This window comes from Podarcis filfolensis (assembly GCF_964270895.1).
Source record: "Podarcis filfolensis genome assembly, chromosome: 3".
Lineage (NCBI taxonomy): Eukaryota > Metazoa > Chordata > Lepidosauria > Squamata > Lacertidae > Podarcis > Podarcis filfolensis.
In genome coordinates, this window is record NC_139606.1 from 42,037,296 (window position 1) to 42,053,501 (window position 16,206).

Here is a 16,206-nt window from a genome sequence, read left to right on the forward strand (position 1 = left end):
AAACCACACCACCTTCCATCCTGGCTAGTACAAGTGGCAGGGCTTTGGATGTGACAATGGCTCCACCTCTCTGCTATCCAGGTCCATTTAGGATTGTTTTGCCCATTCAGGAGATATGAAACAAAAACAGAGAAAGCCACATTATCTTTGGTAGTATAAATTATAAGAAGCAAAGCTATTTGTTGAGGTGTGTGACATAGTTGTAGGATATCAAAATATTATCGAAATTGGAATCATTTTAGAGGAGTAGAATAATAAAGGCTTTGCAGAACACACAGAAACACGTACACACATAGGTGATAATAAAATGAAAATCATGAGATGGACATAACCGGAAGTCTTTGAAACCTCTTATCTATTGATTATGAGGATCTGGTTACCAAATAAGATGGGCATGAAAGGAGAGACATATCTACTCTGAGCATATGTTTCTAAAACATTTCTTGTTTGTATTGCACTTTTGCTTTGTCAGTGCCCTCTTAGAGGGCAGAAGCACTGAATCCCAGTATAACCAGAATGTGGAGAGCAAGGATTGGATTCAGAAGTAAAGATGCTCAATTTGAATGGAGTGGCAATAGCATGCTTATTCATAAAGGCATGAATGGTTTTCAGCTTTTTAGCTATGTTTTTAAACTGTAGCTTTGCATTTTCATGTTTCACTGGATAATCTCCACAAATGTGACACATATTCCATTACTCAATGTATAGTGTCTCATTCAAAACAAGCCTCTCTGTTGGATAGGATCTCTTGGGAAATGGTGATGTTTGCAGGAAAACTTACTAGTCTGTGAGATGGATCCGGAGAATGTATAGATTAAGCAGCCTTTCTCTTTGTTAGTTGGTTATCCTCATATGCTGAAAATTATCCATATAAACCATTCCAGCCTCTCAGTACCCTTTTGTATCTCTCTGGTTTTTTCCAAAACAGTTCTGGGCTTTTCCCTCTTCTTGCCAATGCTGCTATGTCTGTCAAACCAGCATTACTCAGTCTGTATGAAGTTTATTACCTTCCTTTGGGCAAAACGTTGAAACCGGGCTTGCAAGGATTGTTAACTGGGATACTTCCTGGCTTGGAGGAAGGTTCAGAGTATTATGAGAGGTAAGGCAACGGGCCAATGTAATACCACTGTTATAAAATCTTCTGCACTGTGAAAATTTCTAAGATGCTAATCTTAACTGGTTGTCCCTTGATGCAAACACTATAGGTAGGGCAGAGAAGAGGTGGAGGTGGCGACACTCTGTACACACAATAGTATATAGTCCAAGAAACTAGGCATTCTCAAAGCACAGACTCTCCAGACTCTGCCACAGAATTGCTGTATCGGACCCCAAGAATAAGTTAGCACTGGGGATGTTTTGTCATCCCCTGAGGTGGAGAATGAAATCAAGGAAGCATCCAAAAGAGGAAGTTCTATAGTAATTGGTGACTTCAGTTACCCTCACGTCCATGTTCCAGTCACAATAAAGAGGTAAAATTTCTAGATATGCTAAAGAACTGCCTTAGAACAGTTACAGATAGGTAGCCATGTTGGTCTGCCGTAGTCAAAACAAAAAAAAAAAAATCCTTCCAGTAGCACCTTAAAGACCAACTAAGTTAGTTCTTGGTATAAACAGTCTATAAACAGTCTATAAACAGTCTGTTATAGAACAGGTGAAAGGAATGGCAACCCTGTACTTTATCGTCAGTTGTTCCTGGGACCCAGTTTGAAATGTAACCATTGTTGAACTGCTAGGTAAAGTGACCATAGTGTTATCACCTTCAACATATATGTGAGTGGACGGTTGCCAAGAGAATCAAACACATCTGAAGTCACATTTGACTTCAAAAGAGAGAGCCTTAATAAAATGAGGGTATTGGTAAAAGGGAAGTTGAAAGGGTAAGTCGAGAGTCAAAACTTTCCAGTACAAAACTGAAACTGAAACCAGTATAAGCACAGCAGTGAAAACAATTTAAAACCACCAAGAAAGAAATTTAAATATAATGTAGCAGGTATAACTACGACCAAGTTGGTGGGTTTTTTTTTTCTTTTAATGGCCTTCTGTTTTAATTGAGGTAAGTCAGGTATATCAACCCAGATTTCTGAGCCTTCCAGATGGATTTATTTACTGTTTTTCTTCCACACACTCTTGTTGCTCATGCCACAGAACCAACACTCTGCTGGAGAAGGTAGCTGCCGCAGTGGACCAATCAGCTTTCTACAGTGCACTCTGGGGTAGTCTTCTCACTAGTCCTGCTGTTCGGTTGCCTGGCATTACTTATGTCCTCTCCCATCTAAACAGGAAGCTTTCCATGGAAGACCAGCTTTATATAATAGGCAGTGACATTGAACTGATGGTAAGAGTCGGTAAAGTTTCATTTATGGAATAGCCCAGCCCCAGTTCATTATCTTCATCACCTTTTGAAATAGCTATTGTGTAAGAAAATACATCCTGTTTACTTTCTAGCAGCAGATGAACTTGCAAAAAATCTGCATGTTAGAAGTATTTTAAAAATGCTGATATAAATGATGAGAATACTTTCAAAGTATGGCATTTCTTTCCCCATCAGACCAAACCAACGAGCCTGCTTCAAAGTTAAGCACATTTTAAAGGCACAGAGAGAGGATTAAGCATTTCCCATTGAAATTGGTAGGACTTAAAAGAGCTTAACATTGGCTGGAGAAAGCCAAGTAATCCTTGATACTTTTTAAGTCACTTAGCGCTTATGAGATCAACATTTTAAAAATCTTGTTTCAGAAGGTCTGTGTTTTGTTTCCTAAAATAGCATTCAATATTTTTTTCACAGCATAGCTGTGGCCAAGTATATCTAAAATGTGCTTAAATTTGGAGTACAGGGTTTGTGTGGAGAAATAGTTACATTTCCTGGTATTTACTCTGTGAGATGCCATGGTATTATAGGACTGAGTATCTGATATTATCTATTATTTTCCAAGTGTTTTCGTAATTTTATTCCTACAAGCCCTACATTACTTACGTTCTTTCCATGTTGCTTGATATTGAGTCAGATCAGGTCAGATTCCTCAGAGATAAGTTCGCAATCTCTGAGCATTGTGGCTCCTCTGCTTGCTTGCTTGCTTGCTTGCTTGCTTGCTTGGTGTGCCTCTTCCTTCCCTCCAAGACCACTGGGCATTCAGACATGTCCAGATTCTGTGGAGGGAAGGAGGGCACAGTCATGCTTATCCTGCTGTGCTTAGGGAGAGAATCACCCTAACTGGACCTCTAGTTAAAGAAGTCTGTGATGTTTGTGTGCATATGTATAAAAAACCCCAGCAATGCTGATTATGCCTATACTAATGGTAATTTTATTTCAGGTGGAAGCAGTAAGCACCTCAGTGCAGGATTCCAGTGTACTAGTACAGAGAAGCACACTGGACCTGATACTTTTCTGTTTTCCATTCCACATGAGTCAGGTAAAACACTGCTGAATGAGTATTCTGCGAATCACTCTGTTGCATATATGTATTACCCATGGGTTCAGTCTTCAACCAACATTTCTTAAAAGACTCCCCAAGATTTGAATAACAACATGTTCTGGTGTAAGAGATTAACTCTCCAGCCAAAAGATCTCATAAATACTCACTCCAGAGGGTTCCCTTCATGCATACAATGCCAATTTTTCTTTCTGGTGGCAATCCCTAATGCTGCAAGGAGTCCTGAAAGTACCCCTGGATTTGGTTAGTGGCTTTTCAGCCATCATAGGAGGCCGCTGGATAGGAGAGGCTAAAAAGACTGTGTGTTGTGGTGGTGGTAGTGCTTTTTTTGCTGCCATGATTTTGGCCCTTGTGGTATTTAATCATGTTTCCTGGTATTAAAATAACAACATAGGAAAAGTTTTGTTCTTTGATCAAGTTTTTTTCGTCTCCTTTGAAAGCGAAAGAAATGCTGTATTTGGAAATTTATGTCTTAGTTCAAATAACTGCATTGTTTAAGACCATTATTACTGTGTGTAACGTAATGTGTGTGGTAGTTGCACACACAGATGGAAATGTATATCAGAGCTCTGAATTTGAGAAGAGATGACCAGAGCAGACCATTTGAGTTCATGCATTATATCAGCAACTCTCAGGAATACGTTATTGATATAGCAATATACAACTTTTGCAAACGAGTAGCGTTACTTGGCATTGACTGAAACTTGGTAATTAGCTGGCTTGTATTCTGTGTCAGCAAAGTTGTGAAGGTAAGCAAGTGAATATAAGCTATTTATTTGTCTTAAAAATAGATTGGCCAGCCCAGACTGCCTCTGATATCTTTGATCATTTTCTTGCTTATATTAGATCAGTGTAGTGATCAACATTTAACTCTTCATTAAAGTTGTGTGTTCAGGGGTAAACATGATTTCTTTCTCCCCGGTGATTATTTTATTATCATTGCAATGTAAATGTTAGGGTTTGCTTTTGGTGTACTTCATCAGATTAAATCACCTGAAACTAGGTATAGGCTGCAAGGAGAGATGTGGTTGTTTTCTGCTGGTGCCGGCAAAGGCACAAGCCAATTAGAAGGGGCTGATTTTAAACAGGCAGCCTAGATTTTTTTTGTCAGATTCCAGATCTCAGCCTGCATGAATCCACAGGTACTGGGATGTGAATAAAAATATTTTTTCCTCCTATACAACAAAACTCTTGAGTGTAACACCTGCTGCAGTTTGTTGTTTAAATGTAACATTCCCAATTTTAGGCGACGCGCCCAGACATGATCAGAATTCTGTCAGCATCTCTTCATGTAGTCCTGCGCAGAGACATGTCACTCAATAGAAGGCTTTATGCCTGGCTTCTAGGTAGGTGCGGGATTTATATTTTTATAAAATCAGCTGGTACCTCATTGTAACTAACATTGTAAACCCCCCCCCTTCATTTTAGTATATGCGGTTTTATTTTGGACTAAAGTTTGTTGCGGAACATTTTGAATGTTTCTGTAGCTATTGCTGTTGTGTTATGGCTGACTAAAGATACAGTAAATTTATAATTTATTTGTAGTTTATAATCTGCCTTTCAATTCACAAGAAGTTTTGAAGCAGGGAACTTTTTTTTTTTTAAGTGCACACCTAAAAATGCCATTTAAAACATCAATAGTAACAGTAACTGAACCAGCAGCTTATCTCCGCCAGCACAGCTAGCTAAATGCATACATACGTATATACATACATACATGCTGTATAAATTTCTGCCATAAAGGTAAAGGGACCCCTGACCGTTAGGTCCAGTTGCGGACGACTCTGGGGTTGCTGCGCTCATCTCGCTTTACTGGCCGAGGGAGCCGGCGTACAGCCAGCATGACTAAGCTGCTTCTGGTAAACCAGAGCAGCGCACAGAAACGCCGTTTACCTTCCCATAGGAGCGGTACCTATTTATCTACTTGCACTTTGACGTGCTTTCGAACTGCTAGGTTGGCAGGAGCTGGGACCGAACAATGGGAGCTCACCCCGTTGGGATTCGAACCACCAACCTTCCAATCGGCAAGCTCTAGGCTCTGTGGTTTAACCCACAGAGCCACCTGCGTCGCCATGTTAGAGAATAAAACTTGGTACTGGGGAACTGCTGCTCCAGCTCTTGGAATTTGCCTTGTGTGGTTCTGCAGGGTTCTGCATTGTCTTGGCATCATTTTCATCACCTACATCAGAGATGGCTGACATGCTACCCTTCACATGTTCCTGGACCAGTTGTTCCACCTGCCCTAGCTGGCATGCTCATTGGTCGGGGTGATGGGAGTTGTAGTTCAACAACCTCTGGAGGGTATCCCATTGACAACCCCTCATCTACATGTAACTTCTTGGAGAGGCTGTTCAAAAATTGTGAGAATGAGGAGGCTTCATTAGTGTCCTTGGCTCTGTTCCTCCTTGTCAGACTTAATGCAGACAAGATGGTGATGTTAATAGAAGGGGACCTGCTTGACACGAGAGTCGTGGTTTTCCTGTTCCAGATGGGTTCCTGCTTCCTCTAAAGAAGAATTTGGGTGTGGAGTTTGGGCATGCTACCAGACTCAACATTGCTCCTGGATTTTCAGAGCATCTTTTATGGCCTGGTTGACAACTGTATCTAGCAAAGGATAGCCTGGTTGCTCTGATAACCAGCCTTTGTAACCTCCAGGCTAGACTGTTGTAATGTATTTTATCTGAGACTACAATTGAAGAGCGTTGAGCCATGCATTGGGATATAAGTAATAAATAAATTTGCCACCTATACCATCCAGCGCAAATTGGGATAGCCTTTAGAAATCAGCTATAAAATGCACATTATTTCATAGCCCAGCCTTGCACCTAGTAGGTAATGTTTTCTTAGCTTTATAATAATGACATTCAGATTCAAATATGCATACAGAAGCCAGATTGTCTTTTTATTAACAACAAGATTTCCACTTCTTTGATGCAGACTGGTCACAGACTGATGTGATGTAATGCTCAACAGTGCAGTCTTATGCTTGTTTACTCAGAAGTTAGTATGTTTAGGATTGCAGCCTGAGAGACTGAACTGTGAATCAGGATCTCCCTAGTGGAAATCTCAGCCCAGCTCTGAGCTTGCCAAGTAGCCTTTCGGCATGCCGCCATTCTCGCTCTCAGCAATGCAGAGTGACCTACCTTACAGGATGGTTGTAATTATTAGAATGAAATGATGTATGTGAACCAATGTAAACATTCAAAAGTGCCATGACTATAGTAGAATTCTTGTAAAGTCTAAATTTATGTTTCCTCCTATCACTGGAAAAATTAAGTGTGGCATTCATCATCCAGAATGCCAGGAATTCCTGTAGAAGTGAAAGTAGCTTGATGTTTTGCTCTTTGTGTCACCAGTTGCCTTTTATTAAATTAAATTTAAAATGGTCTTTCCTCTTGCCAACAATATTTGGACGGCAAAATGGTAAGTTATCAGAACTAAGCCATTGTTCTCACTGTTTGTTCTTCTTTACCAACTTATTTAAACACTGTATTAATTTGCCATATGCTTTTTTCTTTTGGTTTTGCTTGAAGGTTTTGATAACAACGGTGCCATTATAGGACCTAGAAGCACAAGGCATAGCAATCCTGAAGAACATGCTACATACTACTTCAATACTTTCTCTAAGGAAATGCTAGTTCAGGTAGTCATGCTTTCGATATGTTGTTCATGTGTCCCTTGTAGGTTCTCAGAAATGGCTGATGGGCTCTGTTCAGCTTGGTAGACCACAAGCTGTCCAGTATTTCTATAGGGGTTCCTCTTGCTAATGGCAAACATGCCACCTGATTAGCTGGCTCCAAGCCCAGCCTGTTTTGTGGGGCACCTTTTGACCCATATTGAAAGGATTTATTGTCTTGTGCAAAATGTGAGACTGGGAGTAGACTACACATTTGCAAATACTAGGGGAGCATTTTGTTCAAAGCTAGTACCGTTTTTGGGAAGCAAGCAGTTTGGTTGACTGTGCAAGGAACCAGAAAGTTCTCTTCAACTCTTCTTCTAAAAGCAGTAGCATTATAACTTTTAAGTGCAAGCAATTATCATTCAAAGCAATGTTATTAAAGGAAGAAGTAAATATAAGTACATTCAGTGTATTTCGCCCCCACCCCTGGTCTTCTGGTATTTTTTCCCCTTAGAGCAATTTTGGCTCTGACATGCATTGGTAATTCATATTTGTTTCAAAAATTAACTTGATTTTGTGAAGGGTGAGGAGAATGGTTAGATAGAGGATGCTCAAATGATGGCACGGGGAACCCAGATGTGGCAGACAGGTGGACAAATGTACATTCACACTTTCAAGCACTTCTGATCCATAGTTGTGGCCTTACCTTGTCTTAATCTTAATGGCATACCCCAGGAATACACTTGAGAGAAGACCGTTGACTGGATCCAGAATGTCCCTTTCACAAACTGAAAGCCTCTTCAGGGAATGAAAGGGAGTTAGATCCAGGGGCTGCTCCCACTGAAGAGTGGGAAGGAGGGCAATGTTTTGTAGAACCAGGTTAGCGTTTCAAGTAGTAGCACCATGAATGGTTTCTTACTGGTACTTTGGTCACTGTAGTCTAAACTCATCTCACTTCTTGATTCTAATGCATTTTTTCTTACAGGCAATGGTGGGAATTTTGCAGATCAACGTGTGTGGAGAGGAGAGCACATTGACGCAGGATCTGAAGCCTTTTCGGATTCTTATCAGTTTACTGGACAAACCTGAGCTAGGTAGCTATATGAATGTCCTTGCATGCCAGTGGGGTGGGTGGGTGTCTGTTGTTAAATAAGTAACAGTTCACATAGTAGTAACAGAGGGCAAAAGAATAAACAAGCATCCAGACATTCTAAAGTACTTCATATGATGAAATGAAGCATGCACCATAAGTAAAAGAACTTCTCTCATATGCCTATATGAACAGCTATAATAAAACTTGGTAACAGTTAAAACGGCAGTCTGTGATCCATGCAGCTGTACCTCCTTTACTCTGTTCTAAAAATCACCCACTATCTCATTATCACAGAGTTTTGGTAATGCAGTTTTGCATTAGCACAGGAGGAAGAGAGGGTGCTGCTTTGATGGGATAGAAATGCTCCCCAGAAGTGGTTAGAATTGCACTTGAACAGAATTGCAGAGTATAACACAAGAGCTACTGTAGTGTAGTGTACTGTAGTGTAGCAGGCATGTTTGAGGTCAGATTGCAAGCCCAGAATTTCTCAATTCTGACAATGTAAAGAAAACAGGCACTGGGAATGAATTGAGCAACAGTTTTTGAAATAAATGCGCTTCGCCTTTTTCACTTGCAGTTGAAAGGTCAGACACAGTCTTAAAACAAGCTTGCTACTATGCCTTTCAGGTTAAGATCATAGCCTAAATCTTTAATGACAGCAAGCACATATTAAGTTTTAATGCAATCAACACAGCCATAGAAAACGTGTTACTACGTTGTACTGGCAGTGCCAGGAGATCACATTCCTTCTTAAATTAGTGGTAGCAGCGTCATCCTTTCCAACAGTTTTCAGTGTGCTTTTAACATATTTCAGCCAAATAGAAGCATGGATAAAGTTGTGTGTCTTTTGTTGTGCATTATTGAATTGTACAATTGGTATAACTGCAGATAAAATGAATTCAGATACTAGCCAGTGGAATTTTTAATATAATTGATTTTTTTTCTCTTGTTCCTTTTAGGACCTGTAATATTAGAGGATGTACTGATTGAAGTATTTAGGACATTATATACTCAATGCAAAGCGGAGCTGGATCTGCAGGTGGACTCCTCCTTCTGCAAGGACCATGCTCAGCTAAGCAGGTGGCTATGTTGAGAGGAAAAAAGAGAAATCCCTTCCTACAACCCAGTTTCTTGAACAGCAGCCTTTCATGCAAAATTATTTTGAGAATGTGGGAAGTTGCAATATTAATTTGATATGTCATGCGGATCAGGGATTGGATCAGATACTGAAAGCCTAGCACTTGTCGATCAGAAGGTTGGCGGTTCGAATCCCCGCGACGGAGTGAACTCCTCTTGCTCAGCCCCTGCTCCTGCCAACCTAGCAGTTTGAAAGCACGTCAAAGTGCAAGTAGATAAATAGGTACTGCTCTGGCGGGAAGGTAAACGGTGTTTCCGTGCGCTGCTCTGGTTTCGCCAGAAGCGGCATATTCACGCTGGCCACATGACTTGGAAGCTGTCTGCAGACAAACACCGGCTCCCTCGGCCTATAGAGCAAGATGAGCGCGCAGCACCAGAATCCTCCGCAACTGGACCTAATGGTCAGGGGTACCTTTGCCTTTACCTTTAAAATACCCGACCCGAGCCAGTATTTTTAGGGAGAGCATTCACAAAGTGTGTGTGCTAAAAGTAGCATACAGTATTTATTTGTTGTTACATTTATATCCCACCTTCCCTGCAAGGAGCTCATGGCAGGATACATGCTTCTTCCTCTCTCCAATTTATTTGTGCACCTGTCCTGTGAGATGTTTAGGTTGAGAGATGGTGACACACCCAAGGTTACTTCCCCATAAACTTTACAGCTGAGTGGAGATTTGAACTCTAGCCTCCCAGGTCCTAGTCCAACATGCTATCCACAGGACAACACTGGGATATAATTAGTTTCTTATTTTTAATTAAATTTATATACTGCCCTTCATCTCAGGGCAGTTCACAACATAAAAATGCAATATAAAAAAACACGAAGTACATGGTAAAAATAAGAACAAAAACAAACATAATTCCCCCTTCCGTTTTATATATATATTTCCCATTAGTGATTAATCAGTGAGCACCTCCTATCCATGAAATTCTCAGAATACATGCTTAGCCAGTGGAAACGGATTATGATGATTTAATATTGAAAAGGGAGCCCAAGTAAAGTGTTAAAGCAGAGGAGGTTGAGGAAGAAGACCTTTTTCTCTTTCTACTGTAGATGTGAATGCCTAGCCTGATACTGGTCACAACTCGGTAGTTATGTCGGCTCACAGAGCCTACCCTGTAGTTAGCCATAGAAAGACTTGTGCTCAAAGGCTTCTGCACTGCAGATTTAGGTTCTGCTTGCTTGGTAGCCAGTAAAACAGACTTTGCAATGGATGGGCTTCTCTCTTACCTCTGCAGCTCATTCAGAGCAGTTCCAGCTGAGAAGCTATACCACTTCATCTCCCTGAGGAAGCTTGTGGTGGGCGGTGTCAGCAGCGACAAATTCTTACCTTGTCTACTGCTTTGAACGATTCCGGATTCAGAGGTTTTGCCTCTCTATGGCAATGATAGCAAAAAAATAAAAGAGGCAGTAGGATTGCAGGAGGGGGGGGATAAAGGTGGGAAAGTATAGTGACAAAGGGGGAGGCTGCTGTGAGGGAAATCAGGAAGTAGGCTTGGAGCAAGATTGCAAATGAAGAAGTACTTTTGTTCTGAATACTGTTGTTACATTTTTATTTCAGCAAACTGAGGGAAAATAAGAAAACAGCAGAGCTGATTAAAACTGCCAATCTTCTGTTCAATTCTTTTGAGCCTTACTATATGTGGGATTACATTGCCCGTTGGTTTGAAGAATGTTGTAGGTAAGTTATATTTTGCTGAAGATGTTTTGTATACTGGTGTGTCCTGGTAGAGGAGCACAATTGAGTTGATACATTATGTTTTTTTAAAAAAACTGTATACTGTGATTCTAAGTTGTCAAAGTGTGCTGTATAGATCTTTTAGAAAGAGGAATCTCTCTATACATAGATTGTTACTTTACTCTTGGTGTCAGTTTCCATGTGCATGTGTGTCGTGTTATGATTCAGTGCCAGGTGACTTGCAGCTGAATGTGTGAACTGATTCTGTTGCAAATCATTACTTTGAGGATATGTGCGGTGCTACATATCTGTCTCTGGTAATTAATCTATCTGATGGATGTAGAACCTGTGGCCCTCCAGATTTCGCTAGACAACAACTCCCATCATCCCTGACCCTGTTGGCCAGGCTGGCTGAAGTTAATGGGAGTTGCAGTTCAGTGACTTCGGCAGGGCTGAATATCCTGCTAATATTACTAGCTACACAGCCACACTGCTACCAATGAATAAATTATGCTTTGAATTCATAGGAGGACACTGCATGCCCGACTACAGACTGTGCCTGGAGGTGGTAGTGAACCTGCTGAACTCCCCCTTACCAATTTCTGCCTACTAGTTGATTTTTTGTTGGATATAGTATCTTTGGTAAGATTTCTACTGCTCACAACTTGGTTCTCCCCCCACTACTCTGTGGTTTTCTAAGCTAGGTAACCCTCCAGGTGGCATGAAAGAGGTCTTTAATCCAGCAAAGTGGGCAGGCATTGCTTCAAAAGTAACATGATAGGGCCTGGGTGGGGAACCTGGGGGGCCAAATGCAGCCCTCTGGTCCTTTCTGTCTGGCTCTTGCAACTATCCCCAGGCCATGCCCCTCCTTGCTTGTGTTTGCATGGTTGAAATGTCTTCAACTCCGATGACTCTTGCTTGTCTAGATGGATGATAGACAGGGATGTCTTGGTGTGTATAGAAACTAGTTAACCTTGCAGAGCTAAAACTCTTCTACATTGCTCTTCCCACTTTTCCGTCTGGCCTCGGGCCCCTCACAGTCACGTGGCCCCTGGAAGACTCCCCTGAGGAGAAGACATTCCCCTTGCAGTAGGGTCTTAATTTTAAGAATGAGATTTTATCACACAGAGATCATTCTTCTGTTTATTATTTGATTGGGGGCCCAGCCTCACTTCTTTCTCTTGCATCCCTCCTCCTTTGTCTATTACTATGCTAATTGACAGCAGGATATGTGGTGCTGTGATTTCATTAAACTTGTTAGATAGCAGTTGTTTTTTATGCATGCCGCAATCATATTTCTCTATCAACATTGTATATCTTAATAAAGGCTCTTAGAAATGTTTTGGGTTTTTTGCCTCCTGTTATCTCTCCTTTGTCTTCAAACTCTTTGCTTTCTCATTTCAAAGCCTACTAGAAGTATGAGAGTGCTTTGTCAGGTATGACATTCAGACTGTTTTCCTCTTTTGATTAAAAGTGATCCATTTACATGTTTCTGACAGTATATATTTTGGTAATATTAAATGTGAAAGAATCGTGAATATTTGATTGCCCTCTGTGGATTTGTTATCAGTTTGTAGTTTTAGAGTGTTTTCAAACAACCGTTTTTTTTCCACAATAAATGCAACATTTGTTTCTCACTTTCATCAGACACACCGAGTTGCACTTCTTTTGGGAGTTTTATCACGTTTTCCAAGCCCGCAAATCACTACAGCTTAATGCAGTTCCCCGGATATTGCTTTCTTTGCTGTTATAACAACTGTGTCAAATGTAGATTAAACAGCAGGGAGAATAACCATCCTTCCTGAAATATTTTAAAGACTGTGCTGCTTACTCTTCCATGCTTGAACATACATGCAACCTGTTCATTTATAAATACACATAAGTAGGCATGCTTAGGGGTGTCAACTTGAATAAAAAGGGGGGGCAGATATGCCCTGCCCCACATAATTGATCACATGACATGGTGCATGCACACCATTTGAATGGCAATGCCCATCAACTTGGGTGGGGCTCAGCCCCTTCAAATATTTTAGGGGGGGGGCAAAGCCTCCCTGGCCCCTAAGAGTTGGCTTCTATGCACATGATAGATAGATACACAGATATACACAGGTCTGTATTTAGCAAATAGCAGCACAGGTTCTCTAAACATCCCCATACAATCTTCCCACAGCATGACTATCCCCTGCATATTGTGACTGAATTTGTTAAGTGATCAAGATTTAATATTATAAATTCATACGTGTAACATGAGTGATACCCAGTGTTGTGCCTAGCTAGTTTCCCCTTCCTCTCCTCCCTTTTGCAGCACTCCATGCTCCCCCTGCCATCTGATCCAGGATGTCTCCCACCCCTCAAAAGCAGATTGGGAGGCTGTAGGGAGTAGGAGAGGAAGGAGAAGCCCCCATTGCACTACTGGCAGTCCTCCCTGCTAGTGGACAAACAGAATTGGCTATCACCCCCTGTGTTTCAGAGTTGTTGCTTTTTAACCAAGCCTTCATTTCCTTTCTTTTTTTCAAATTTCGTAAAAATAGAACTATTGAAACTTGTAGCTAAAGTCCGTAGAAAGGATAAATTACAGAAGCCACTGATACCAGTTCTAACTGTATTTTGTTGCTAGGAGACCTATATTGAAATCCAAACGGAACATCTGCCTCAGCTGCTACTCAGGATGATCTCTGCCTTGACGAGCCACCTGCAGACTTTGCACTTGTCTGAGCTAGCGGATTCCTTGAAACTCTGCTCAAAGATTCTTAGCAAAGTTCAGCCTCCGCTGTTGTCCGCTGGTACTGACGGTGCATTGCAGTTTCCAAGCAGGCACAGCATCGTCAAAGAATGGGAAGAAAGAAAGGTAATCCAGAAAATACTCTTCGTTTTAAAAAATAAACAGCTCCAACTTTTGAAACGGTTGCTATAAGCTTAGCTCCCATTCTGTTGCTTTAAAACCTGTGGCCTACTTCAAGAATGGACTGGCTGCCACATATGCACCTTGCGGGCTTTATATTAGAAAAAAGATAGCTTTGTGTGCCACGTGCACCAGGAACACAGAAAAGCTTAAGAAGTTAGGAATATGCATGCATATTTTTGTTTGTTTGTTTCCCCGGAAGTGTAAAAGACCTGATCCATAAGATTAGAGGCTCTGCTCTGTGTGCACCTGCCAAGTGAAGTGAGACAAGTGGCTACTAGGAATGGGGCCTTCTCGGTGGTGGCACCTTGGCTGTAGGAAAGTCTCCCAGAGAGGCCTGCCTGCCACCTGTATGGAATCCTGTCAAATTCGGTGAGGATCCCTTAAGTGGTGGTGGCAAAAACTCACTGTGGGTTGCGGAGACTGGTTTTCTGAACTCATCTGCTCTTAAACTGTAAACAAACGACAGCTGGTGAAAATTAGAGAACAACATTTGCTAACACACAAAATGACACGGTTTGCTTTCCACCTCTGATTTTATTCAGCTCTTGCTCCTTCCTTATTCTTGTCTCAATTAGATGCCACCAGTTTCTGCAGAGAACCCAAACGATGTGTTTGAAGATGGTGAAAATCCTCCAAGCAGCCGGTCCTCCGAAAGTGGCTTTACCGAGTTTGTGCAGTATCAGGCAGATACGACTGATGACATTGACAGGATGCTGAGTGGGGGGCCTGGAACAACTGGCCTCCCCATTATAGGCAGCACTTCTTCAGAGACTGAGACAGTCTCCACTCTGGGTTCCGAGGAAACGATTGTTCAGCCGTCTTCCAAGATGGCCCAGGGGACAGGATCTCGAAGTGGGAAGACAACAACAGTTCAGAAGACTGCAATGCAGTGCTGTTTGGAGTATGTCCAGCAGTTTTTAACCAGATTTATCAACCTGTACATCATTCCAAGCAACTCCTTGTCTCGGCCTTTAGCAGCTGAGCTTCAGGAGGACCTCGTCAGGGGGAAAGGAGAGGCTGCACAGTGTACCAGAGAGTCACAAGGGGATGCAGCTAAAGGGAAAAGGACCACTAAGAAGACATCGCCAAAAGAATACCTCTCTGCCTTCATTGCTGCATGTCAGCTCTTCCTTGAGTGCTCAAGTTTTCCAGTTTACATTGCAGAGGGAAACCACACATCAGAAATACATGCTGAGCAGACAGATATTGGTGAGTAATTTCCTACATTTTAATCTCCTCCCCATTAAAACTTCCTTTCAGGTTTGATCTTTCACTTTTTGTAAAACCAGTTTTGACTACCTTTTGTTTCTCTTTCTCTCTTTGTGCACAAACCCAGTTCTCCTATTCTTTATTATTCTTTAAGGAAATGTTTCCTAGTAAAAAAAGGGCTTGATGGGAGGTATACTGGGTTTTGATTTGGGTAATTGTTGGAAAGGATTTGCTTCAGACTTAGACACCAATCCTGCTTAATTCCTATCAGTATGTATGTTTGACATTAGGATACATCAGATGTAAATTGATGCACTTCCAGTGTATTTTTGGTGTAGGTTATTCTCTCACTTCACATCTGCTGTGTGATACGGTTGCTTGCAGTTAATAAGCTCCTGTATTGAGTACCTAATACATATGAAAACTTCACAGCTTTGTTGATGCATACAAAGTATCTCATCTTTCAAAAGAAGGTTGGGGGGCCAGTAGTAGTATTCTGTGTCAGTCTCAAAGAACAGGCATTCATTTCCTCTGGGGCTTCTGAAGCTTTGTTTTCTGAAATCCAAAGTCTCATATGGAAGCATTGAAACTGCCTTACCCCAGGTCAGATTATTTGTCAATCAATCCCTGTGCTGTCTGCTCACACTGGCACTGGCTCTGCAGGGTCTCGGGTGTAGCTGGGCCTTTCCCACCTCCTGGTCCTATTAGAGATGTTGGGGGTTGAGCCTGAGAACCTTCTTCATGTGCAGTGTAAGGTTCTGAGCTTCTGTTCCCCAAGACCTCATCCCAAGGGGCCCACTGTGAAGCACTTTTGTACAATCCGTGTGAGGTTACTGACACACCCCAACAGCCAACCTGAGGTTTCCATAGTTGAAATAATAGCCATATCATTAAAGTAGCTCCATTCCAGTGACAGTGATGGTGTGCAGTTGCTAGTCCATCTTCCATAAGTGCTTAACTACCCAACTATTAGAGTTTTGGTTTATTATTCTGCTCCCTCCAGATGTTGTTGGACTACAACTCCCATCACCCCCAACCATTGACCTTGCTGGCTGAGGTTGATGGGAGTTGTAGCCCAGCAAAATCTGGAGGATGTGACATTGGCTATTCCTACTATATCTTGCCACCTTTTT

General features: G+C 41.6%; 1 protein-coding gene across 7 annotated transcripts in view; it reads left to right on the forward strand.

Annotated features, from left to right (window-relative positions):
* Positions 1–16,206, forward strand: part of DOP1A (DOP1 leucine zipper like protein A) — a 53,463-nt gene that overhangs the window by 11,458 nt on the left and 25,799 nt on the right. For 3 of the 7 annotated variants that reach the window (XM_083608219.1, XM_083608218.1, XM_083608217.1), the window contains exons 4-15: positions 929–1,099; positions 2,146–2,335; positions 3,312–3,410; positions 4,678–4,777; positions 6,965–7,074; positions 8,036–8,144; positions 9,103–9,223; positions 10,843–10,962; positions 11,487–11,601; positions 12,366–12,395; positions 13,577–13,807; positions 14,440–15,073. In XM_083608219.1, coding sequence (XP_083464345.1) covers positions 929–1,099; positions 2,146–2,335; positions 3,312–3,410; positions 4,678–4,777; positions 6,965–7,074; positions 8,036–8,144; positions 9,103–9,223; positions 10,843–10,962; positions 11,487–11,601; positions 12,366–12,395; positions 13,577–13,807; positions 14,440–15,073 — 2,030 coding nt within the window. Of the gene's footprint in view, positions 1–928; positions 1,100–2,145; positions 2,336–3,311; positions 3,411–4,677; positions 4,778–6,964; positions 7,075–8,035; positions 8,145–9,102; positions 9,224–10,842; positions 10,963–11,486; positions 11,602–12,365; positions 12,396–13,576; positions 13,808–14,439; positions 15,074–16,206 lie in introns of those variants that run through there. The other 4 variants (XM_083608221.1, XM_083608220.1, XM_083608222.1 and 1 more) reach the window with 3 other exon arrangements.